At 37.7% G+C, this 25,237-nt stretch overlaps 1 protein-coding gene across 5 annotated transcripts in view; it reads left to right on the forward strand.

Moving 5' to 3' along the window:
• Positions 1 to 1,107: 1,107 nt before the first annotated feature.
• Positions 1,108 to 25,237, forward strand: part of SYTL3 (synaptotagmin like 3) — a 34,902-nt gene continuing 10,772 nt past the window's right edge. The window contains exons 1-9 of one of the 5 annotated variants that reach the window (XM_038131522.1): positions 1,108 to 1,567; positions 4,845 to 5,388; positions 6,828 to 7,043; positions 10,769 to 10,833; positions 13,391 to 13,442; positions 14,855 to 14,918; positions 15,830 to 15,902; positions 19,244 to 19,368; positions 22,591 to 22,734. In XM_038131522.1, coding sequence (XP_037987450.1) covers positions 5,279 to 5,388; positions 6,828 to 7,043; positions 10,769 to 10,833; positions 13,391 to 13,442; positions 14,855 to 14,918; positions 15,830 to 15,902; positions 19,244 to 19,368; positions 22,591 to 22,734 — 849 coding nt within the window. In that variant the 5' untranslated portion in view covers positions 1,108 to 1,567; positions 4,845 to 5,278. Of the gene's footprint in view, positions 1,568 to 4,844; positions 5,389 to 6,827; positions 7,044 to 10,768; positions 10,834 to 13,390; positions 13,443 to 14,854; positions 14,928 to 15,829; positions 15,903 to 19,243; positions 19,369 to 22,590; positions 22,735 to 25,237 lie in introns of all 5 variants that reach the window. The other 4 variants (XM_038131524.1, XM_038131520.1, XM_038131523.1 and 1 more) reach the window with 4 other exon arrangements.

Raw genomic sequence — 25,237 nt, forward strand, 5'->3', positions numbered from 1 at the left:
CCTCCTATTTTTCCTGAAAAAGGACACCCTGACCAGCCACCGGACTTTGGGGTTCTGGGGTCCCCCAGCCGGCAGCACCAGCTCCACTCACTCCGGAGTGATACAGTGGGATTGCAGCTGGGTACTGAGCACATCCTCAGCCCCATTCCAAGTCTTGTGCTTGCTGCTTCCAAAAAACAGAGACAAAAAGGGTGAGGACTACGGGAAGAGTGAACAAGTGGTGCTTGTTTGAACAAAAGCATAAACAGCTATATATTTGGTTATATTCTTAGCATGTATAAAATACTGCAGCAGTTTTCCAGGTCTAGGGATGAGAGGGAAAAATACAGTGACTTAAATATATGGCAGTTAAAGCTTTGATGAAATATTAGGGGGAAGCTGGTAGTAGGGCTAATGTTCCACAGCTTGGATTTGGGATACAATTAATCTGTCACTGTGGGTAGTTAGAATCCTCCTTACTTTTGACGTCTCATTCAATTCAAGTTTTGCCTAAAATTAAGGCCCAAATTATCCAAATATGATGCATAGTACATAGCTCTATGCCCCACTAACAACTGCTTTCTCTTCCATGATGCAGTTGAAGAAGGTAATTAAACTTGACATACACAGGTGGAAATGTTTGAACCTATTTAGCCTGATGAGGTTGTAAAAATGCAGGCTCTTAAGCTTTGCCATGTGAGTAGAATTGTTGTGCTTTGTTTCATTTTAACTAGAAATCACTACTCTTGAAACACCTGAAACAGTTAAGAAGGGCTTCTGTGTCATACACACATTTTAGTAGAGCCAGGAACAAGGAAGGAGCTTGAGCTGTAAGAATAATCTCTTTTTTTCTCCAGACTTAGAAATAATTGGGATTTCTAATTTTTAACTTCATTACGCTTAATTCTGTGATAGACTTGATTTAAGATGTCCAATCTGAATAATGTTTTAACTTTTAATTGTTACCTGAGATCTGATTTCCAGTTGTGAGTTAAAATAACTTTTTTCTTCTTGCAGATGCATAAAACCTGAATTCTCTTGAATTTTTATCTATGCTAATTGCTTTTTCTTATAGACCTAAGTAGCAAACTGTTTTGTTTCCAGGAAAGAAACTGTTTATGATACAAACTAAGCTTTATGTGCAAGTCCTGGAGACTTTGAGGTTAAAAGCATTTTCACATTTACGGTGTCAGAAAAAGAAATATATAACTCAAAGCCACTTCTCTTCCTGTGTGTGGCTTGAACACTGAGTATATTTTGGTGTATCAGTCAGCTCTTGTAGTCTCTTGTGCTTAGTCTCCTTTTAATGTTAGAAAAACAAGTATCTTTGCTTGTTGCTGGTAACAAAACCAGAGACCTGGCAAAAGCTGTTGTAACACTGGAGCTCTTTGTTGAGCACATTTGCTTTCAGCTGTTTTGGGGTGCTCCTCTGAACATCCATCAGTGGTTTCAATGCCCAAAGGAAGAAAAGGGGGTAGAGAACAGCCCCCAGTTTTCTTTAAGAAGAGATAATTAAATAATAAGACTGCTTCTCATCTTTTATAAGCAATTTACTTCCTGGTGTCTCTCTTTGATGGCTGCTGGAGAGGTAAGGACATCATTTTACTCTATTCTGTATGACATAGCACAGGGGGGTGCATTTTTATTTACATGTTTGTTTTTTTTTTCAAATTGGAAAAGGTTTAATGGAAAAACCACACACACAACTAAATTGTTTGTGTTGGGTTTAGTGATTTGGTTTTATTTTTACTCTGAATTCTGGAGTGGGATGTTATTAATTTCACAGACTTAATTTTGGTAAAGCATTATCAAAGAACTTAATAATTTTCACATGTACGTGTAGGAATGCAAAAGCTAAACTGTTGCAGCCAGGTAGTACAAAATAACACTTGTGATTTTCTTAACTAAGAATGAATTTATGTGATTGGTCTCAGCAGAATAGAAAATAGCCACAAATTGCTGTAGCTTTTGTGACTAGTTTTACTCTAAACTTCTTAATCTGTTCCTCACTACTGATGTGTCACAACCATCTTCTGGGTTAATGAATAAAGTCATCCAATTATCTCAAGTAAATGAAGACTGTGACTTTAGAAGATCTGTTAATTTATAATTATTTAATTTAATTAATATATAATTATTTAATTGTTTTGCTGATGCTTAAGGATCTGAAAGGAGATCAATAATACATTACTTGTAAGATTGCTTTGAGGAAAAGCTTGCTAAGCCAGTCATTTTTAAGTTTAAAAACTTAGGAAATAAGCTGTTTTTGCAAACTTAATCTAGTATAAGGTAGGCTTTTTCCTCGATCTTCAGTAACAGAACTACTTACTATTTTATCCTGATAGAAAAAAAAAAAGGGTTTTTTTTTAAGGTTGTACTCTGTGCATGCATGAATCTCTCAAAAAGTGTAGCCACATTTGTCATCCCTTCTCCCTTACAATGGCTTTGGGATTTCTTATTATATTTTCAAGAAGTTACTGATCCCTCTGCAAGGTGACCCTGCATTAATTTAAATACAAAATGTAATAATAAATAATGATAAATGTTTAATTTAAGAAATGCTTGAACAGGATCTTTTTGTGAACATTGTGCTGAAAAGGAAGAAGTGTTGTGGTATTTACTAAAGAGGTTGCTGCTGCTTTTGTTTTTATGTAGAAGATGCTCAGCTTTGAGGTTAGCTGACTGTGTAAAGCAGCTAGCCAGCTGGATTCAATGGGTGAACATGAAAGGAGGGCATCCCTGCAGGTTTATGAGGTTTTTCCTGTCAAAGAGGGTCATTACTGAAAACACTTCTTTATTACTGCCAAAAAACTACTCTAGTGCAGACAGTTTTGGTGTAAGAGAAAAGTTCTTGTTTCACAATGGTAGAGAACTTTTCAGTCCAATTTGAACACCTCTGTAAAATAATTACAAGTTCAAGTTTGTTGTGGGGCCAAGGATAATCTCTCATTTTGGGGGTTGTAATACTTTTATAATACTTTTTTTATTCTTAAAACCACCTCATCATTCAGCTAGATTTTTTTTAAAGAATTTGAAGGAGATGTCAGATAGCAACTCTTTCTGTGCTTGCTTAACTGCAGGTGTTGCTCGTAACTGTTTTACTGTGGCACATTCTTAATAGCTCTATAAGACATGAATGTATTTTCTATAGGATCACCAGAGCAGAGTTTTATTGGATCCACTTAGTATTGTCTGTCATGCAGTCAATTGCTGCTTTACTGGGATTTTCTGGTGGTGTTCTGGATACACCCAAAATCTTACAAGTTTATGGCAAATGTAGCTCACTCTGTAATGGATGTTTTGGTGCCCTGTGTAGGGCAGAGACACCAGAGTTTGTACTGACTCCTCTCTAGATTATGTCAACTTAAATGGAGTTGGTGGTTTTAAACATGGTCATCAATCCCAGGAGGTATTCGTAAGGTAAAAGATGAAAGCAAGTGAAAGATGCAGGGGCCTTTGTAAATAACATATATTGTGTAAAAAAAAAAAAATTGCTCAGGCTTTTTATGTTTCAAATGAGTAATTTCCTGTGAAATTGCAGTTGGTAAGGAAATAAAACATGATTATGCCTATCTCTGTCTCTCTTGTTTCCACAGGAAACCAATCTTTTTTTCTTTTCTTGAACACAAGCTTCTGCAAAATGCTTTGTCCTTTTGGTGTCTGTTAAAGGCTTTCATGAAAAAATCCCCATAGACGAATGGAATGCAACCTGTTTATGTACACGTACATGTTGTCACCCTCTGCTTTTTCTGGTGGAAAATTATTTAACTTAATTGGGGCAAGCTGCATGTAAAGTAATTTCACTATAAAGCTGAAGTTTTAATGGGTTCTTTTGGTGGTTTAGCTGTTTGTTTTAAATTTAGTATTTGAAAATAATGATCCAGCAATGTAGATGTCAGATCCTCAGCTGAGGTCCATCAGTGAAGCATCAGTTACTGCTTTGGGAAAGCTTTGCCCTTCTGTCTCCGTGTCTACACCTGCCTAGAGCCTGACTGCGTGTATCTGCTTCAGATTAAGTCTTAAACACTTAAACCAGTTTTCATATACAAACCTTTAATATAGGTGTACCATAAGTGGACTTGCATTACATTTCTAGTAATATGCACTAAATGTTAGACAGTAATATCGAAAATGAATATGGTGTGTAAGCTGGTTTAGGTTGAGTAATCATGTTCTTTCTTGACTCTCCTGCAAAGTATATTAAAATAACTTTATATTTTAGTGGAATTTTAAAAGAGTGAAGGTAACAGAGTATATACAATCTACAGTTGTGATTCTGTTTCAACTTTATACTTGCATACATTTGTACTTTATCAGTTTGGGACCAAAATCATTAGTGCTCTTAGCTTGAAATAGTATATATCTTAACTTTTTAGTATCTCTGTGTATTAGCAAAGATAATATCATTATTTGGTATCAAACTGTTTATCTAGACTTAACAGACACAGGTAATTGATGGACGTGACTTAGAGGTCTTTTTTTTCCCCTCTTAGTCTTGTGATGCCTTTTCAACAAAATGAGATTGTGAAGGGATATTTTTTCTCAAAAATTTTGTCTCAAGCACTGTGACAGTCATGGGACCTCTAGACCTGTATTCAAAACTAACTTAAAAGTTTTTTTTTAATTGGTTGTTCTATGTTGACTGTAAAAAAAAAAAAAAAAAAAAAAAGTGAAGGTATGTGCCTGAGTGCTATGGACAATGTGGCGAGCCTCTCTGAAGAGCAGGACTGTCTTAAAACCTCTCCTGTGTCTGAATTACTGCATGAAATGAAAGGTTTGAGTATAACAAAATGTCCTTCACATTATTTGAAGTGTCTTGAAGAGGTGAGAAAGAATAATGTTTGGTGGTTTTTTTTTTTCCTTAGGCCCAGAAATCCCGAATCTACAAGACCAAATAAAGAAACCCAAACCATTTCTGCCACTCCTTTACACCATCTCTTGACAAATTGTTCCTCCATCTGGTGGCAGTTCAAGTCGTATCTGGAACATCACTGCCAGCTCTCATCTCTTTTGGTATCACTTTCAGTGGAGAAAAGAAAAGGAAGTTAAAGGACATGTGAAAAAGTCAAGACTGTTGTGACCTTGATAACTGTTCATATTCCTTGTGTAGCAGAGACACTTAAATGATGATCTTTGTGAAGACAGACTAAGTTATTTTTCTTTTCAATGGTATGACACAGTGAAACACATCAAGTAGGAGCACAGGCATTTAGGAAACACCCAGACCAGCACTCTGGATGTAGTGGAAGCCATAGGACAGGAGTCTACAAAACAAGTGAAACAGTGAAATTTGGCAAAAATGGCCTGTGAATTTAATCTGAACTTGCTTAAGGGATTAGAACGAGAGGCTGTTCTGGAAGTCCTATACCGTGACCAGATGGTGAGAAAAACAGAGGAGGAAAGAATAAGGTAATGCTGTTCCCCTATTCCTGTTTTCTGTTGTCTTTTGTTTTGTTTTGGTTTTTTTTTCCTTCTAAATTACTCTTCTTCCACTTGTTGTCCTAAATGGCACTCCTCTTATAACTTCTTGTTAGCTAATGCCTTTGTATTCTCTGGGAAATCTAAGATTATCCAGAGCCTCTTGTTTTTGGCATTCTGTTGACTCTACACTAAAGATCAGCAAATCTTGTTCATTGAATAATGTACTTGGTGAATTTTACTTCCAGCTTTCATAGAAAGTTCAGTTGCTGGCTGCATTTTTTCTGTGGAGACTTTATGGCATTCTCATTATGTTCCTATGTATACATATGTGTAGTCTTGGTGACATGGAACATGTTCAGATCTTTGGCTGGCTTGCTTAGCTTACTTTGTGCTAAGACTGGAGTTAAGAATCATTGGATACCTGCTCATTGTGCTGAATCCATCACTGCTCCTCCTCACACACAACAGGCAGCAAGCACACCACTACCACTCTGTCTTTGGAGGTTGCTACTTGTGTCAGTAGGTGTCATTGGTTAGGAAAGGATTGTATTTACTAATTTCACGCTCTGCCAGTATCTCGCCTGGTGAGGGTAAAGTATAATTCTCCAGCACTTTATTTGCTTTATGTCTTGGCTAGGACCAGAATTTCCCAGTACCTTGTATCCTGCTTTGTGATATTGCATCCCCCTGTAAAACTAAGTATTGGTGTGGGTAAGATATAAATTTTTAGTTCCTTAAATGTAGAAATTTAACCTTTGTTTACACCAAACATTTATGTAAGTATTATGGGACATATTAAACATAAAACAATATTAAAACAATAGTAATTATTTGAAAGGCTATATAGAAAGTCTGAATTGGTGAGAAAATCCTTTTCAACTGCTGATGGATGATGTTACTATCAATTAAAAACATAGATCTTGGTTATTGGTACATGCAATGGAAGAAAAGTTAATGACAAGGAGAGGTTTTGATATTTTGGGCTGTGTGCTGCTGTGGTTTGGTTTTTTAGCTTTCAAACCATTCATTTGTTATGATTTTTTTTTCAGTAGAATATTTAATTCTTGGATAAATATGGTTTAAAAAATAAATGGAAGGGAGCACCATCTAGTCTCAGTTTTTGGAGGTAAATGCATAATCACTTGCATACAATGATTTCAGTGTAGAAAGTGGGCCTGAAATGAACAGTACCCCATTTATACTAAACTATTTCTCTGTTAGTATGCACAGTTCTGGTCCCACACACACAGTCACACTGCAGAAATGCTGTGTGTGCACCTTTTCAAACAGAGCTCAACAGAGGTCACACTGGAGGGCATATCTCCCACTAGAAATGGTATTGCACAACCAGGGTGTTATTAACTTGTGCTTTACACGAGAATTTTGTCCTCTGTAATTTTTTTTTTCCTTTTTACCTGTGGAATTAGGAAAATGAAACTGCAGCTGCAGCAACTTCGGTGGAAGGGGGCAAAAAATGCAAGGCGTGAGTACCAGGAGCGATCTTGTGCTCGCTGTCAGAAGTCGCTGGGGCTGCTGATGAACAGAGGCGCCGTGTGCAATGGCTGCAGTCACCGAGTGTGCTCGGAATGCCGCGTCTGCCTGAGCCCCTGCCTTTGGAAATGCACTATTTGTTATGCTCATGGGTAAGGAATTTTGCCTTGGTGTAAAGCCACTGGTGGAGTGAAAGTGTTGGCTGAGGTCCTGGTGGTGATGTAATGGATGGAAGCTTCGTGTTGTTCTTCACATAGCTGATAATTCCCTTCTTGTGTTTAGCAGAATGGAGCCTCAGGGTAGGCCAGAGGTACTGTGAGCGTGACAAAGATGATAATGGCAAAGCATAGAAACAGTCGTGAGTTTCTGAGCCACAAAGAGAGCTCCTTCCCCCACTCAGTATTGAACCAGTGCATCCTCACATCCTGCTGAAGGTGCTTTGATGCAGTAGAGCAAATTCTTGACAATTTCCTCATTGTTTTCTGCCTCTTACCACTGGAACAAGAAATCTGATTGACAAATAATTTGAAGTCATGCTTTATAAAATTTTAAAGGGAAAAACCAATTAGTAACATTACTAGGATTTGTTCAAGTATGGTCAGAAATACAAATATTTTTATTTTGTATTAGTTGATTTTTTTTTTCTTTTACTAGATCTCATTTTTGTATTTCAGGATTCAGGAAACAATCTTTCTTTCACTGTATTGGTACATTTTTAAATATCAAAATATTCCTGCCTAGTCCATTCTATTCATTGCAGTCTTTCTAAGCAAAATGATTTAGAGATATTTTCCCATTTGATGAAAAATACTACATAGGTGAAGAATGATAGTTTGGGAAATTATTCAAAAGCTCTGCTGGATGATAAATATCCCTGTAGAAAGGGCGAGGATTTAGATGAAAATTTACTTCATGGCAACACAAGATGAATCCACCCATCCACTTCCTCTGCAGGTGCCAAAATGAGATTAAAATAGAGGGAAATATAAGGCAAAGTATTGGTCTCAAGTCAAACAATTTGTACTAGTTTGAAATAGTTTTTTATAGTTTGGAAGAGAGTTGTAAACTATCGCAAACAAGATGTTCTCTGAATCTTCAGTTTATTTAGCAGCTAATATGCAAAATATGTAGTTCAGCTATATTTATACTTGATACAAAATAGTTACTGGACTTTGGTGTGTGTTTTGCTGTGTTTCAAGCTATATGCACTAAACTGAAAATTCAGAAGTTAACTTTCCATATCCTTGTCTAGATAACCCTCCCCACTTCCTCTTGTTTTTAAATTAGTTTCCAGTTATTTGGTGGCCACTGTGGAAATCCCCTATAGAGAGTCCTCAGTTGTTAAGCTGCTTTGTGTAGTGCTGCACACCCTTAATTATTTAATTAGCTTGTCCAGCTATTTAATGGTGAAACCAAGAACATGTTATTTAGTTTAATTAAAAGACCTTTTTACTTTTCCTTCAGGAAATTACCTTTTTTTTTTAATCTTGCTAATACAGATGGATATGCCAGCTGTCATTGAATTTCTCTTTATGTGAAGAGAGAGTACATTTGGTCTTTAGTCATGATGTAAAATCAATTAAATTCACTCAGACTTCTTCCATTGCATTCAGTGAGCTTTACATCAAAGCTGCAAATCTCCAGAAGGGTAGGGAGTGCAGCAATGTGGTAAATGGTACTCGGCCCCTTTTGTTTATCCTGGTGAGGGGAAAACAGGATGGCTAAGAAAGGTAAGAACTAATTTCCAAATCCCAAGTAACTGTAATTTTGGGTCTTGCTTATCACTAGAGTAATTTTTTCCTGAACTAAACAGCAGCAGCAGTACTATGGAGGTTCTCCCCTAGACACTGGAGTCATGTTTGTAAGGAATGTGCTTAGACACCTCAGTGAAAGAGCATGTAGGGATAGGCAAACTTTGTATTTCTTACAAAATAAGAAAATTTGAAAACCTTGTGAACTGAAAAAGTTCGTATCTTTCACTTGGAAGAGGCATCTTTTATGTGAATGGAGTTGGTATAGCACATTGGGGTTTTTTTAAAGGAATCCCATATTCTAGGAGTCTAGAAAGATGTTTGTTTTGGAGGAGTTTGGTCTATTTTACCTGACAAAGGGTCTTTATTAGCTTTGTTTTCATACTTTTCGTCATATCTTAACTCAATACACTCTTTATTAAAAAAAAAAAAGAGATTTTCAAATCTGTTTTCATTCTCTGTGTGGTCTAATTATCATAGAATGGTTTGGGTTGGAAAGAACCTTAAAGATCATCTGTGTTCCACCACCCTGCCAAGGGCAGGGACACTTTTCAATTAGACCAGGTTGCTCAGAGCTCCATCCAGCCTGGCCTTGAACACCTCCAAGGAAGGTGTGTCCATTACTTCTGTGAGTAGATTCAATTATCACATGGACCTGTGCAGAAGTGGAGATCAAACTCTGGAAGATAACCAGGGGGTGGTGGGAATAGTATAAAGGGAGGCCTGGGGTTGAATGAAAATCAAGGCACTACCAATGCAAAGCCCTTGAAGATAGAGATTTCAGACATTTATTAATTAATAGATCTCCATCAAAATTAGTAAGTATCGTGTCTCAGTTGTTTAAACCTAATTTTCAGACTCATCTGTGTTCAGTTATGCACAAGGGTCTATGGTTAGGTATGAAAATAAATTGTACAGTCGACATGGGTGCTGATTTTTTTTTTAATTGTCTGTATTGCTACTTATGAAGATATCATTAAAATGCCTAAAAGACTTTAAAATCAAGTGACGGAACCAAAAGCATCCTACCTGTAGTTTGTTTTGACGCAGAATACGGTGAGGTGTGAAAGGGCAGACCCAGAGATTTTGTTGCTTTGCCCATTTTTGGATATCACTTCAGCTCTTGTATTTAGAGGTTTTGCTTTCTTAAGAAGGTAAGCCCTACATGAATTTACTGTTTGTATGCTGTTGCCAGTGTCAAGCAATTTTGGCAGAGGGAGTGGTTATAAAGAGATTAATTTTATAAAAGGAAAATCAACAACTGGGTAGACAAAAAGTTTAGCAGTGCCTGCACTGAGGAAATTTTTGCAGTGAGACTTCCTCTTATAGTAAGCATCACAAAATTGTCAAGGAAGGGACATATATTAGTAAGATGTTTAGATGGGAATTTGGAACCTGAAGGATCCAGAGAATCCTATCCTCAGTTAAATTTTTTCTGTCTCTTTAATAATGGGCGAGTTTAAGTTGCAGGCTTCAGGAAGAGTAAGATTTGCTGAAAATCTGATCATGACAGAGCTATTTAATCTGATATAATCTTGTACTTGCTAATCATTACTTTTCTGTTCTTGTGATCCTGGGACCTTTGTAAGATGTTGATGTAACTGATAGTAGTCTCCAGAAAATGGAGAGACAGGCCATGAAGCCCCTGGGCTGCGGAGCTCAGTGCTCCCTGGTAGCCTTCCCGAGTTCTGCTTGGGACCATGTCCTCTACCATGGAGATTCCTCACTTCTTGCACGAGGCTGCAGCTGTAAGCAGCCAGCTCCCCAGTCAGCACAAGTGCCTGGGCTGCTTTGCAAGTTGGTTGTGCAGAATGGAGTGTGCCCAGGACTCTCCTGCCTTCAGAGCAATGGCCAGACCAGGGTGTATCACTTTCCATGACTGCAAAAAGGAAAACAACTATCAAACAAAACCCCCTCCAAAACCAAAACAAATGTCCCCAAAGGTTTCCTCCCCTCCATGGTTTTTTTCAGACCCACGGAAAACCAGTCAATAGATTGAGTAGTCATGAAATCTTAGTTTTATGGTAGGATTTATAAAGGATGTTGGATTGTTAAATCGTAACCAAACATTTGAAGAAATGCGCTTGCAAGCATTTTGATTCAAATCTCTTTTGATTGTTTTCCAGAGATGTGAAAGTGAAGGCTGGTGAATGGTTCTTTGAGGAACGAGCAAAGAAATATCCAGGTGAAGGTAATCACTGGAACAGATCATAAACTGCTGTATAATGTCTAGTTGTATCTAAGTGAAACACTGAATGTGGTGTGACACTGTATCCAATGTTTCTTCCATGCAGTCCATCTGTCTGTACAGTAAATAAAATGTGAGCACAAATTAGCAGAATGCATTTTAAAGTATAACTTATTTTGTCTGAGTAATAAAAATAAGAATATTGCTGGCCATGCAAATTTGAATTAATGCGTGTGTAAGACTTCTAAAAAATACAGTGACGTGAAATTAATATAGAAATGTTATATGTCCAGGAAGAAAATGATCTTTCATTCATCATTTGTCAAAGTTTAAAATACAGTTGCTTTCACTGAGGAAGTTCTAAAGCTTAAAGAAATGATAGAATAGAATAAAAACCCCATGTATAGCTATAAATCAGCAGAGAGCTAAACACTGTTTCATTACCTTCAGCCAGCTGGCTGTGCCATTGCCTTGTGCTGGGTCTTTTCAGTGCCATTAAAAGTACAAAGTTCTAAAAGAAATTATAGAGGATGTGGATGGAATGCTCTATGGGGAATGTGTTTTGCCAGCAAAGGAGCTGTTAGTGTTTGTTTTCACCTACAATAACTAGCAAGGTGGAGAAGATTTGTTTCCTCTTTCCTTGAAGTGCCACTTCAGGTAGGCATCTACTTAATTTTATGCCTGACTGTAGTTAAATGATACAATTTCACTTCCAGTATCTGCATCTATGTTTAAGAATAGTTAGTAAAAAGGAGAGAGCTAGGCCTTAAATCTCTATTGGGAAACTTGGATAGGAAGAATTTTATAAAAGGAAGAGCATCATCAGGCAAATTTTGGGTGGTAGGTGTTTGTGGAAGGCAGCAGGCAGCATGTTAAGAAACTAAAGTTTAGTTTCCTGTTAAAACAACTAATTTAAAATTTGAAAGATTTCACTAAAGTCTATTCTAGCTAACACAATTTCTGATTTTAAAGTGCTAAATGACTGATCTTTTTAAAGCACAGTTTCATCCAATAACCATTGATAATAATTTCCCCTCATTCTTTTCAATGAGTATGAAGCTGGTAGTTTTATCATTCTATTAATAATATATTATTATTGGGAAATGTTCTTGGATATTGAATCTCATAATGCAAGTTACTGACTGTCCCTTTTTCCAGCAAAATAAATCAATTCTCTATTTGAATTATGAAGGCTTTGTGGGTTCTTGAAGCATTTTGCTTAGTTAGTCTAATGGTAATGCTGTTGACGTCACAAAGATCTAAGGATATACAGAAGATAAACCTGCAGGGAGAGATATGTTTTGTTTAGTTTCTTTGATTAGATCAACTGATATATTTAAAGGAGTTTAAAAAGTGACAAATTGTGAAACACAGCAGCCTTTATGCAGTCTTCAATCCTGGAGGGACAGTGCCCTCTTTTGGTTTGAAAATGTAACATAACTGAAGTAATCACCAGAAAGTAAGTTGAACTGAAAAAAAATACAGTGAAGTTTTCTCATGTTGTGTTGTAAAAAAAAAAAATGTTATGCTTTTTATTAATTTTTTTGTATCTTCTACCAAAAGAATGAGATTCATATTTTCATTAAAGTGGTAGATTACTTTTCATGACCAATCAATCCAAAATCTAAGATAGCAGATGTTCTTTATCAAAAAGAGAGAATTCTGGAGTTCTGATTGAATATTCTAACATCCATAAGCTGATTATTGTTTCTACCACTGCTGAGGTCTATTACTTTCATGAAAGTAATGTTATAATTAATGACATCTTCAGCAAAACATGGATCACATGCTGCTTACTGTATCAGGAATTATTAGTGATTAAAGTCACTCCAGATAATTTCAGTTCACCATTTGTTATATTTGTGATCCCCTAGGAACAAACAACAGTTTTATGAGTCTTCATTGTTCATGCATGATGGAGCTCTTGCTCCTTGGTGTCTTCACATCGTGTGGCTGCTCAGCTTAGGGATGTGCCATAGTTGCTGTTTCCCTGCAGGGATGCTCTGAGCAAAGGCTCTTGCTTATGTTTGTGAGCTAGTCAAGCATTTTGTCATTGCTCAGGTCTCTAGTAGGAAGAGTGAAAGAACTTTTCATGAGGTGCAAGGGTTGACCACGTGCCTGCTCTTGTAGGCGTTTTCAAGCTTCTCAGTGTTTGAGTTTTGTGGCTGAAGCGTGCTTTAGCGCAGTGGGCCCGTGCACCACCTGCCTCCTGGACCCTGGGAGGTTGACAGCTCTTAGCAACCTAGGAACAGGCATGTTGGCATCCCTGTGGGTGATTGTCCTTAGCATTTGTGAAGAGGCCATCTGAGTGTGTCGCCTGCAACACGGGAGGGTGAAATCATGGTACGGCTTGAGATGCAGGAGAAACTTGTGTGTTGCTTGGCACGTGTGCTGATACATTAGTTGGGAACTGATTTTGTTCCTGACTTGTGTGTGTATGAGCTTCTGTAAACACAGGCCAGCTCCTGAAAGGCACTGATTTTAAAAAAATGTTATACAGGCATCAGGTAGTATATGATGTTGCTACCAAATGATCTGTTTTTTTTTCCCTCCTTCGTAGGCAGACATGAAACAGCTGGTGCAAAGCTCTTGGAATCTTACCAGAATCTGAGGTAAGACTCATAAAAGGACAAACAGTCCTGGGACACTGCAAATTTTGTATGGGTGATATATTTTATGTTATAAACTGACCAGTAGTTTGTGTTCCTTTATTATGAAAAAGAATCAATACTTTTGGAGTTCAAATGAAAAAAGCATAGAAAAAATTTCCCTTTTAGCTGTCAGCAATCCAAAGAACAGGTCTCACATACAACAGAGAGTACCATGTTTGGAGTAATAGTATCTTCCTTGAAATGGAAGGACATGCATTATCTTCATTTTATCTGCTTATATTTTTGCCTGACTATTTATACAATTATCTGTTGAATTTGGAAAATACTTTAAAATAATTGTAAATGAAAGTTATTTACTAGGTGTCATGACAGCATCATTATTTTTTCAATGGGAGATATTGCTGATATGATAGTTTTACAATAAACAGTAGACAAGAAGTTAGACACTTTCACTTACCAAACTTAAAAAAATTAAAATCTTGTTTACAGTGAATAATTACTTTGAGTAGAGGCCAATAAATTATTATCAATGATATATTATGAAGTAACAGTCTGCTTATTATGTTATTGAAGGAGGCCTCTGCCTTAAAGTAAACCAAATAAAAAAACTAGAACACCAAACAGCAAAAAAAACCCAACACCAAAAACAACTACTACCAAAATCCGAACCAACCAAAAAAATCCTCAAAAGCCCTATGTATAATAAGATATGAAGAGATGGTCTCAATTTATTATAATTGTCTGGCAAGGCACAGCTGCATAAGAAAGGATCTTATGCAGCTGAATATAATTTTCTAACCAAGACTTGCTCTTACCTGGATGTGGTAAAAAGGAAAAATGAATCAAGAAGGAAGTTCACCAGCTACCTTATGATCTGTGATTGTGCTGTGATAACAGAATCAGCCCGTTTATTTTTTTTCACAGACCAGGACTATTTACCACAGATGGAATGGCAGGAATGTTTAAAGGGTCTTTAACAGCTCTGAATGGAGGCAAGGAAAGATCCTTTTAGTATTGTAAATAAAGATGACTGTTTTTTGAAAACATCTCTGAACAAGACATGGGGCGCATTTTACAGCAATTGTGTTTTAGAATTCAGGATGTGACTGTGATACTGCCAGCCATATAGAAATCTAGGGAGCCTATCCTAAATTAGGTCTTCCTGATAGTTCTAATTTAATAATTTTATCTTGGGAGCACCCCAAGATGGAAAAGGTAGAAAGGTAGTCTTAATCCCTAAGAACAGGCAATAAACCTGTGCTGCAGCTCTTACAGACACAGGATGTTGACCCAGACCTTTATAGAGTGCAGGAAACATGGGTAATGAAGCTATTATGCATGGACATGGTTTATTTATTAATCTGTTGGCATAATATATTAATTGTTGCACTGTTTGTCTCTTAAATTTCTAGTAAAATTTCTGTCGTACCTCCAACTCCACCTCCTTTCACAGAATCACCAGCAGGAACCAATGTGGTGGGTAATGTATGTATCTGCAGAATATACATATAAGTGCACCCCTTAGGGTGTCATTCATATGAAAAGGTCAGCCACAGAAATGTGGTAAATAACTACTGTAACATCCTCTGCAATATAAATGCAGCCTTTTGCTACTTTGTCATTATTTTTATGCTGCATGGGTACTGGAAAAGAAAGTTTAGAGGCTATGAGGGCTGTTTTCAATTAATTTTGAGTTTTTGAGGGAAGTGGTTAACCACTCTACTTGAGATTAGAATGTTGCATCTGGTTTTGATGCCTCATCACAGGAAGACTGGACTGAGTTCCACTCGAACCTGAAGGGTCCTGTGTTCCTGTGACATTTAGTAGTCATGTGTCACTTTCATTACTGAGTGAAAAACAGTGAATTTGATGGCTGCCTTTGCATTACAGTTTCTAGTGGGTAGAATAGTAGAACATGGCTTGAAACTCACAGAAATTGCACTAAATTACTGTTTTGTTTAATTTTGGACTGGATCCTCAGGCCCTGATTTTGAAGCCCATTGCTGTTCTGGAAATATTCTTATGTACTTACCTGGAGTTTGGTGAAAACTCTTTGTTTGTAATGGATAAAAGTATTGAATACCTTACCACAAATCTGTGATGTAATGAGCTGTATTTACGGACTTACAATATGATCTTTCTGCGAGGAGTTCCACTTATTTGTGAGAGACAATGGAACTGAAAAGATGACTTTCCATCTTCATCCATTAGTGTGATAGTTTCCCACTGTGTCAATGTATGTCCTCAGATGTACTTGTCTACAGAAGGGAGCAAAGGGCTGGACCTTTACCATCTGATTGTTACATGGTCTGTAGATATGTAATCATGGGAACTTTAAAATTACAAATATTTTGTATTTTCTTACTCTTTGCATCTCCCATTTGCAGGAACTTGGAGAGTCTAAAAGGTTTAATAAATCTGTGGAAAACTTGTTTTTGTCTCTCACAACACATATAAAAAGTAAGTAGTTTTAACTGTCTTGTCATTCCAGGAAAATGTAGTCAAATGTTTTGATTTGTTGGCCAAGAAGTTGTTATAAAAAAAGGCTGTCAAGTAATGACTGAAACTATTAATGCCAAGGTTGTGCCAACCTGAAAAATAGTACTGGAAATCTAATTCTCCTTAAGTATTCTGCCCGTTGTTAAATAAACTGATTTTATCAAACCAGAACACCTTTCTTGTAAAGATGTGAAAAGATTGTATGATTTTTCTTTTCATTTACCAGGTGTTCAGATGCAGCATATTTAATTCATGTTAGAGTAATAACCAGTTTCTGATCTTCATGCTATCTGGCCGAACCCCAGCTGACCCGGTTAAAGAGTCTGTCATTTAACAGGAGTTTAGTATTTTCATTCACTGGCAATGTTCATGAGGACTTCCTTCTTCTTTCTCATTCTAGTTGAGTGGAGTTTTCCAGTGCACGTTTCTAAGTGCTTTCCAGTCCTAACAACTCCTGTTCCCTTCTGATGCTTTTGGTTCCATCCATTCTCTTACACTGCCTGCTGTTCCTGGGGATGCAGACTGTGTGCACCTCTAAGGCTAACTACACTGAGGACAGTCAGCCTTTGTGAAAAACAAATTAAAGGCATCAGTGACCAGAGGAAAACAACTTCTGAGCCCTAAGAAGATTACAGGGGCTTGCAAATTTGCATGGATTTGAACAAACTAGTATTTTCTTACTAGCTTCAACTTACACAACCCCACATGTGAGATTAGACCTGAACAAATCTGGCTTCAGTGCCTTTCTGCCTTTCCCCCTAACTCTTGTTTTAGGTCTGGTTCGGTCTTGCCTTTAGCTTCTTCCACCCATCTTAAAGACCTATTCTCCTTGAACTATGCAAATTCAATGTTGTGTCTGTGAGAACACATATTAAAGCTATGCAGAGACGTGGTGATCTGCTTCTAAAGAGAAGCATACAGTGGTGTAAGTCTCTGGAAACAGTAATAGTGGCAACACAGAACTGGATGCAAAGTAATTTATCCAGCTTTCTGTCAGTTGGAAGCCTGGCCATATCCCAGAGTTACTGGTAAAAACTGGCAGGACTGCAGCAAACTAATTTATTATTTCCCTGCTACCAAAAGGAAGGTCCTACTCCACTCTGACATCTTTCTTTTCTCTCTCTTTCGAGTGTTATGCTGCTATAATTAGCATCTGGAACACTCTGGAAACTGGTTTAGCTCCTTTAAAGGGCAGAACATTACCCTAGACAAAACACATAGGTACTTTTCTGTTGTTTTAGTGAGTTAAATGGGATCAAGGTAAAATATATGTTGGAACATGCACAACAGAGAGTGCTGGTCCATGTGGTCAGGAGCCATATCAGGGATGGAGAAGAACAGAGCAGGCATTCCAGAGGGAGATGGAAGCAAGTTGTTTGTTCAGTTCAGCTACAGGTGAAACCTCACTCAGGTGCTCTCATCCTCAGTTAATGTGGAGCAGTTTGATTTGGGAGAAAATAACAGCCTGTTGCAATCATTGAAGTAAGTAATTAAAAAGTATAGGAAGTCTTACAGAGAGAAACACTTGGATTTCTTGACTTAAGAAAGCAGCTTTTTCAGACAGTATGGCTTCTCAATGGAACCTAGTACTGTGCTGATAAATGGTTTTGGTCACGAGTGTCTAAAGTTAGTACTCTGTGTCTTATCTAGATAAAAGTGTCCTGGTTTGCAGAGGTATTTAATACACCCAGCTCTTGTGTACTGCAGTAAATAAACCTGGAGAAGCTCGTTGTGCCTCTGACTCTCTCACTGGAGCCGGTGTGTGTGCGTGTCTGAGAGCAGGGACCGAGGGATCGGCGCGTGCAGCACAGAGCTGCCATTGTACAGTCTGCTCCTTTATGCTGCTACCTCCTGTCCACTGTGGCTCGGCAGCAAGAGGAGATTATAATCCAATGGTGGCCTTCTGGTGAATGTAAAATGAATTACTGGTTGCAGTTTTATTTGCAGTGAGAAATTGCTGTTGGCACTAGAGAGTGTCAGTCTTAATGATATTTGGGTAGAGAAGCCAAAAGAGGAATAGATATGAAAACTGAACATTTGTGTTTTCTCACACAATAACCTGCTCTGTAACCTGCTCCTTGTAAGAGAGTGTGAGGCAAGGCTGGTGTTTCTGCCTCTGCTGCTGGTCGAGCTACTCAGATTGTATCTATTCCATTAGAACTCTCAATTCCAGTCTCTTTTATGATCTCTGATTTCATTGTGTATGTTTAAAACCTGGTTTCATTTACAGAGATGGCTTAATTGAGCCTGCCTTTGAATGGGTCACATGGTGCCTTAATGGTGTACACAGAGTACAGTAAACATCTGAGGACTGATTGCTGCTAAGAACAAAACTAACCCAGAGAGTCTTTAAAAATCACACTTGAGTGCCATTGTTTTTGAATACCGTAATGTCGTATTGTCTGCTGTCTAAGGTTCCTCCACAGAGGTTCATGTTGTGAGAGAAGTGTTTATTTCTTCTGTATGAATTAAACATATGATAGCTATTTCATGTGCTACTTATAAATTTTTAATTCTTCATGAGAGTCTATCTGGGATTGACAACAAAGTATCTGTGGTTAAGCCTGCTTATACTGAGCTTCAGAAATCATGGATGAGTGCTGCCCTTCCCTTTAAGCAAAATTCTGAGTGTACACTGAGGAATAAGAAGTGAAAAGTGGGGCATCAGATGTTCAATCATCCTGTAGACTTATTTGCCAATAAACTGAATGTTACTGAAGTGCTAATTCAATGAGGTGCTTAAGTATGGACATAAGCTTATCCATATGAGTAATGTTACTGAAGTCCAGGAGGGCTATTCAGGTTCTTAAAATCATATGTGGTTTGGGACCAGAGTATGTAATATCCCTCCTTTCATCCATGTTTTGGGATACATGTCTAAATATTTTCCAATGTGATATTCTTTCTACTTTTCATTGTCATGTTGCTTTATGTTGTTGTAATGATTTTGCTTTTATCCTGAACCAAACCAAGCTACTTTACAAATCAAGCTCTGCATAGGGACTGTGGTAGCTCCTTCTGAGAGGAAGCTGTATTTGATGGCTTACCATTCCTTGCAGCAGCTATAATGATAGGCAGCAAGGAGTATAATTTCCAGTTGAAACAGCATGAAAGATTTAGGCAGGCAAAATATAATTATATAAAATATGACAACTACTTGTCTTCCCAGCTGTTTCTTACTCTTAGGAGATCAATGCTAAAGGTGCAGGATGACAGATTGAAAGCTACAGAATTAGCCTGTAAATCTATAGGATTGCATGCAGAGTTTGTTATAATGACTTTTCTTTTGATTCTATCTTCAGAAATATCAAAGTCCCAGAATGATATGGCTGACAGATGTGTCCTAACTACAGATTATGGGAAGAATGTGGAAAGAAGAAAGCAAAGAAGGAGCCAGTCTGACACTGCAATCAACGTTACAAGCAGGGTATCCATATTATTATACAGTCTCTAACTGTAAGAGCTGTTTCAGAGTGAAATACATTTGTGAGAGCAATCATGTGCACAGTGGAATTTTTATTTTATGAACAGGACATAGCTGATGTTCCCTGACTGTGGTCAGAACTCTGATTCTTCACAAGGTTTTTCACAGATTCTGCACAACTGATGTCAGCCCAGAGTTGAAGTGTTAGACTGGGATTTTTAACAAGGCAGGGAAGGATGCTGAGGATGGGACATTTTGCTCTCAGATGCTCACAGATTGTCTTGAGGTTGAATTGATTCCTGCTCTATGTGATTGTGAGACTGCATGGAGGTGCTCTGTCTTGTCTTCTTCCTGCCCCTTTTGCTGCTGAACAGGACATGCTATGACCATCCCAGACCCATCCTGATGTTTTCTGAGCATTTTTTAACTTGTCTGGGAGAAAGCATTGCTCTTAGTTGCTATGCAACCTCTCTTTTCCTTTTGCTTTGGTTACAGCTTTCAGTGTTTTCTTGAGAAGTTGGAGAAAAATCCAGTCAAATGTTTTCCTATAAATTGTGCAGGGCTGAAGATGATCTCACATTTCTGTTTTAGAGTTACACTGAAGATTTTGTTTTGTACACTTTCAGCTCTCAAGTGACTGAACTTTGTCCATACTCAGTTTTCCACACTGTGGTTACTTACTGAATTGCCTTGTTAGTCTGAATGAGGTCAGTGTGGTTTGCTAAGTGCCTGGATTAGATGCTGAGAAAAGCCCTTGCTTTGAGCCAGATCTTGTGGCACACATTGCTCACAGCTCCCTTGTGCACTTTTTAGCTTTCCTCAGAAGTGTTAGGTGCTGATAAATGGAAGAGACAGGATGTCAAATTGCATGGACTGGGCAGTTTGAATTGGCCCAACAACATCTGAGAACTCTGTGAAATTAGTTCTGGTATTTGTATGTGCAATTAAATTATCAATAGAATTGGTGACAATTATTGGTTACCTGAGTGCTGCTTTCATTGTGGCAAGCCACACTTTGGTATTAGCTTTATTCCACAGGCAGAGAACTGCCCCTCCAATGCATTGAAAAACATCACAGTTGGAGGCAATGTGAATTCAGACTATGCTTCATTGCATGCTGATCACAAACAATCTGCCATGTTTCAAAGATGGATATGGTTTCTTTGGCTTAAGAAATGAATTAGTGGGAGAATCCAAATTATTTGTGTGGATTTTTAATTGCCCTTTTAAAAATTTAGAACTTGTGTCTGCACTTTGCGTTGCAGGTTTTGAAAAATAGATTTCAATGTTTCTGTGCCGGAGCACTATTTCTGAGTCATTTGAACCAATTGGACTATATTTAAGCTAAAATTTTAGTTTTGCAAGAAGTAATGTTGATTTTTTTTTTTTTTTTTATTTTTATTGTGAATGTCCTTCAACTTTGTTTTCCTTTAGAGAGGGTAGCTGTTTACATCCTTTCTAGAACTATGCCTTAAATTATGGGACAGAACCTGTTTTAAATTACATGTGCCAAACAACTAATTATATTTATAAGAAAATATCATGTTGAAATCTTACTTGTTACGATTTCCACTCCAGAAAGAACTTTTGTTTTCAGAGCATGAATCAGAAGAGTGGCTTTTCTGCCTAGAAACTGTATTTTTCTCTAAGGAGTGACTGTGAAGTGGTAACTGTAACCACAAGTTTGAATTTGCAGTGTTTGAGACTGGGGCACTATTTAAGCCTCAAGGACACTATCTGTTTCTTAAGTTTGTTTTCTAAATTTGTGATGTGTGCAGAGATTGATTCCTTTGGATTAAAGTTGAAAGAGATTATACTTAAACCCAGTATAAGTGAAAAAGCCAAATCCAATGGCAAGAAGTACCAGCCAGTGTAAAATCTGGATTTTGGGGGCCTCTCATCTTTAGAATCCCTAAATTTACTAAGGGAAGTGCAGTCATCCCTGCCTCACTGGGGGAACAAGCAGGCATGTGCCACGTTTGGGAGCTGTTTGTGGTGCGTTGGTAGCTGTGGGATACCTCTCCTGTGGCAACAGAAGCAGACATGAGAGCTGGGCTGGGCTTGTGGGCCCTGCTGCTGAGTTTAGCACTGGTAGCTGTGTTGCCTTGTCAGTCTCTTACGTTCTGTACTGCACAATAACAAAGTCTTTCTGATCCAAGTAGAAGCTAAAATTCAGTGTATTCAGCTTGTTTTGGTTAGCAAGTGAAAATTGGTTGTGTTTCAGGTTTTATAAAGCAGAAGACAGTTTCTCTGCTGGGAAATACTGTTTTGGGTTTACTTGGGGCTTTTTGAGGCTGTATTCTGAATGCATTTTCTGTCCGTTTCTCTCTCACAAGGTCACTTAATTCTTGCATCTGTTCTTAAGGCAGGGCACTTAATAGACATCACAATTTCTGTGTGTTATAATAACATCAGACTGGTTAAGATTTTGCACAACCTGTTTTTCTCAGAAGTAATCTCACTGTATTATCTCATCTCTTGTCCTCATTCTCTAGTGCTGTCTGCTGCTGTGCAGGAGGGATTCTTTCACATTTCCTGTTTCCTTTGTGCATATAAGTCCTAATTCTTGCTATTGATTCAGTCACACTGTATTCTTTTTAATCTTTCAGGTAATCTGTTACACAACTTTTTAAAATGAGCTATTTTAAAATTGGAAAGGTGAATGGACTTAGTCAAAGCAAAGTTAAGAACACTTTGTAAATTTAAACACTTTCTATAAACAAAGTTCAATAGGAACTTGTCAGTCTGTTTCTATTTTCAAATCTCTTTCAACTTATGTTCATTTTGCATAGGTAAATATGGGCATGTGTCATGCATATTGCAAAATACAGTTTTTAATTTCCTGGAGGCAAAATTATATTTTCTTCCAGAATTACTGTTTTGTTAAGGCCTAATAAGGACTTTTGTTAGTATATTGCTACTTTTGGTGTGTTATTAGTAGACTGCTGTCAGTAATTGGTGTGGTTGTGACCCTTAGATTAGCTGGTGGTATGTTGATTTTTAAAAAAATATTCTTAATATAATGAGTATACCACTAACTGGGTTGAGAGAGTTAGAAATCAACATTTAAATTAAGTTGCTACATTATCTTTGAAGGTGTGCCACCTGCATGACCTTAATCAGAGTCAGTCGTAGATATTTACTAAGTTTTCTTCAGATAACATTCTTGAATCAGGACATTTTTCTTAACTTGAAATAAAAAATCACTCTCTGAATTTCTTACAGATGAAAAGTACACCCAGTCTGCAACAGCTCATCACTGGGGCCCAAAATGACAGTGAAACTCAGAGCAAAAGTAGCAGCAAGGAAGAAGAAGACATAACAACCAGTCCCACAAGTGATACAGTTTTCTGTGAGGGCAGAAAGCATGTAAGTTAAAGGTGAAACACAACAGAAGAGGTGTTTAAAGGGAACAGATATAAAAGCTTGTGCAGAATGTTGGTGTATTTTAGATTATATTACAAAATGAAGGAAGAATTGCACTTGAGTTTGTATCTGATGAAGACTGATGCCTTTGGAACAGTCCTCATAGTAACACTGTGAACCTTTTGAAGTATAAGGCAAATTAATAATGGATAATTGATGGATATATCATCCACTGAGAATGAATAATTGATAGAATAACTTCTTCTGAATTTTGCAAATGCAGCTAATATTCTTCTCATTTGGTTATTAGTATTGGGATTATGAATGTGTTACTTTCTCACCTAGTATCTGGCTTTTTCTCTTCAAGCTTCATTTACTGGAAGGGTTTTGTCAGTCTGCAAGAACTGTGGTATTGGAAATGTCAGTGGAAATTCAAATGTCAGAATGCCAGTGAATGAAGAGGAAACTGACGGTGATGGAAGCCAGGGGAGCAGTTCATAGGCTTAGGGGATGACATTGAATGTCCTCTGCTGGATGGCATTTTGAATACTGAAAATGAGAGAGAAGGAAGCTGGTTATAAATTATTTCAGCACAGTGCTTTAAAGCCTCTGTGATTAACTGTGGAAGCTAATTTCTATCTATTAGTGATGAGGTGAAGCAAGGTGAAGTATCCAAAGAATTCATGACCGATCTTGTAAAGAAGGGAACTAAAATGACTTAGGGAATCAAAATTAAACCAGGCTGCTCACTTGACAGAGAAGCAGAAACACACACAGGGACCTAGATGCTCTCTTGTAGTTCATTGCACTGGGGAGTCTGAGGTGTTAAGCTGACAAATGGAAAACAGTTTTGTGTTACATTTGTGATTCCAATGACAACTATTTGAGCTGGGCTACAGAAAGCTCAGTCTTAAAACGGAAATATTTTCTGCTATCTTATAAAGGTGGAGGTCAAAATCCATTAAACTTCTCTTTATGGGTAATTGTTGGATGTTGAAGGCCATTCCATAAAAAATGTATCTTCCAGAACATCAGATGGCATTGCTTCCAGCCATGCCAGCAGAAGTACAGTACGTGAAGTCATTGCTAAATCCCTGCTCACTGAACCAAAAGTTGTGACTTCCACATAAAATGTATGGGATGCCTGATCAAGTGGGAGACATATGTAGTGATATTCAGTCCAAACATCATTAATCATAAAACCTATCCAGCCTTCCTAAATAAATAGGGTGTTCTGTGGAATACATATGAGAGTCTTTCACAGAATTTTGTTTTGGGACATATGAGTTTGAGACAAAACTCTGTTTGCATTCCATTGCCATAATAGATTTTGGTGGAAAATAAACATTTTCTGGTCTGGTGAACAAAAATGTTAGTGAAGGAAAGTGCAGAGCTGAACAAAGCTGCAAGTTAGACTGATTACACTGATAAACTTCTTGTGAAGGGAGCAAGATTATTTGTGACAAGCATCAGGTCAAAACAGTCTTTACCCTTCTTTTGACTTCCTCAGTAAGCACTCTGACCCTTCTTTTGACACGTTGTGTGTGTGTTGCCTAGAGCTGAAAAGGGAGTAGATAGCCTCTCTAATCTAATAAATCCCTTGGTGTGAAATGAGTATTTGGCATGCTGTACAGAGGAAGAAAAGCATCTCCACAGAGGAGAGATATGATCTTGCAAACACTGCTTTGCACTCATAGCTGCTGGGTTGTGCAATGCAGAACTCCTTGGTCAACCAGTCCTGTGTGGGTTGGTGTTTATTTTCGGGGGGAGGAGTGATCTAACACAGATATCTTAGCAATCTAGGGCAGTGTTGCTGAGAGACTGATCACAACAGTGGTGCCTTCGTGACAAATGCCGTGTAAAAAGTTTCTAGGGCTCACCTTAAAGAATATCATTATAAATGAAGGGAGATCAGACTGTTCTGAGTTGATCATTTGTTACAGTGAAGGCAAGATAGCATCCTAGAGTTATCTCTTCCTGCTTTGCAGTGTCCTGCCTTCTGTCAATGCTAGACACAAGTGCTCTTTGTATGTGTGGATGGACACATATATAAAGCATCCAAACCTTTGACCCAAAGGTGGAAGTAAATGAAAGGAGAACAAAGTGGCTGAGCTCAGCTAGGGAACATCTTTATACACCTACATGCAACAGCTGAAAGTATTCATGTTTTAATCTCTCCTGAATGGTCTGCAATACAGAGTACATAATTTTTATATGGAATTTGGACATCTTGTAAAGCATTTACTGGATGTACAGGCCACTTTGGTATTTCCTTTAATACATGGTAGAACCAAATGTCTTGGTAGCGTACCCTACTATGAACTATGTCTTAAAAGCAGTCTAATTCAGGGAGGTTTTTTAAATGTTTTTAGATTTCAGAGGGTATTTTTACTCCCTTTCAGACACTTAGCCCATTTTTCTCATGGAAAGCAACGTAGCAGTTTTATATGAAAACAGTTTCTAGATCCAAAAGTTATTTAAAGCATTTTCTCAGCCTAGAAAGTTT

Source organism: Motacilla alba, chromosome 3, assembly GCF_015832195.1.
Source record: "Motacilla alba alba isolate MOTALB_02 chromosome 3, Motacilla_alba_V1.0_pri, whole genome shotgun sequence".
In the NCBI taxonomy this organism is placed as follows: domain Eukaryota; kingdom Metazoa; phylum Chordata; class Aves; order Passeriformes; family Motacillidae; genus Motacilla; species Motacilla alba.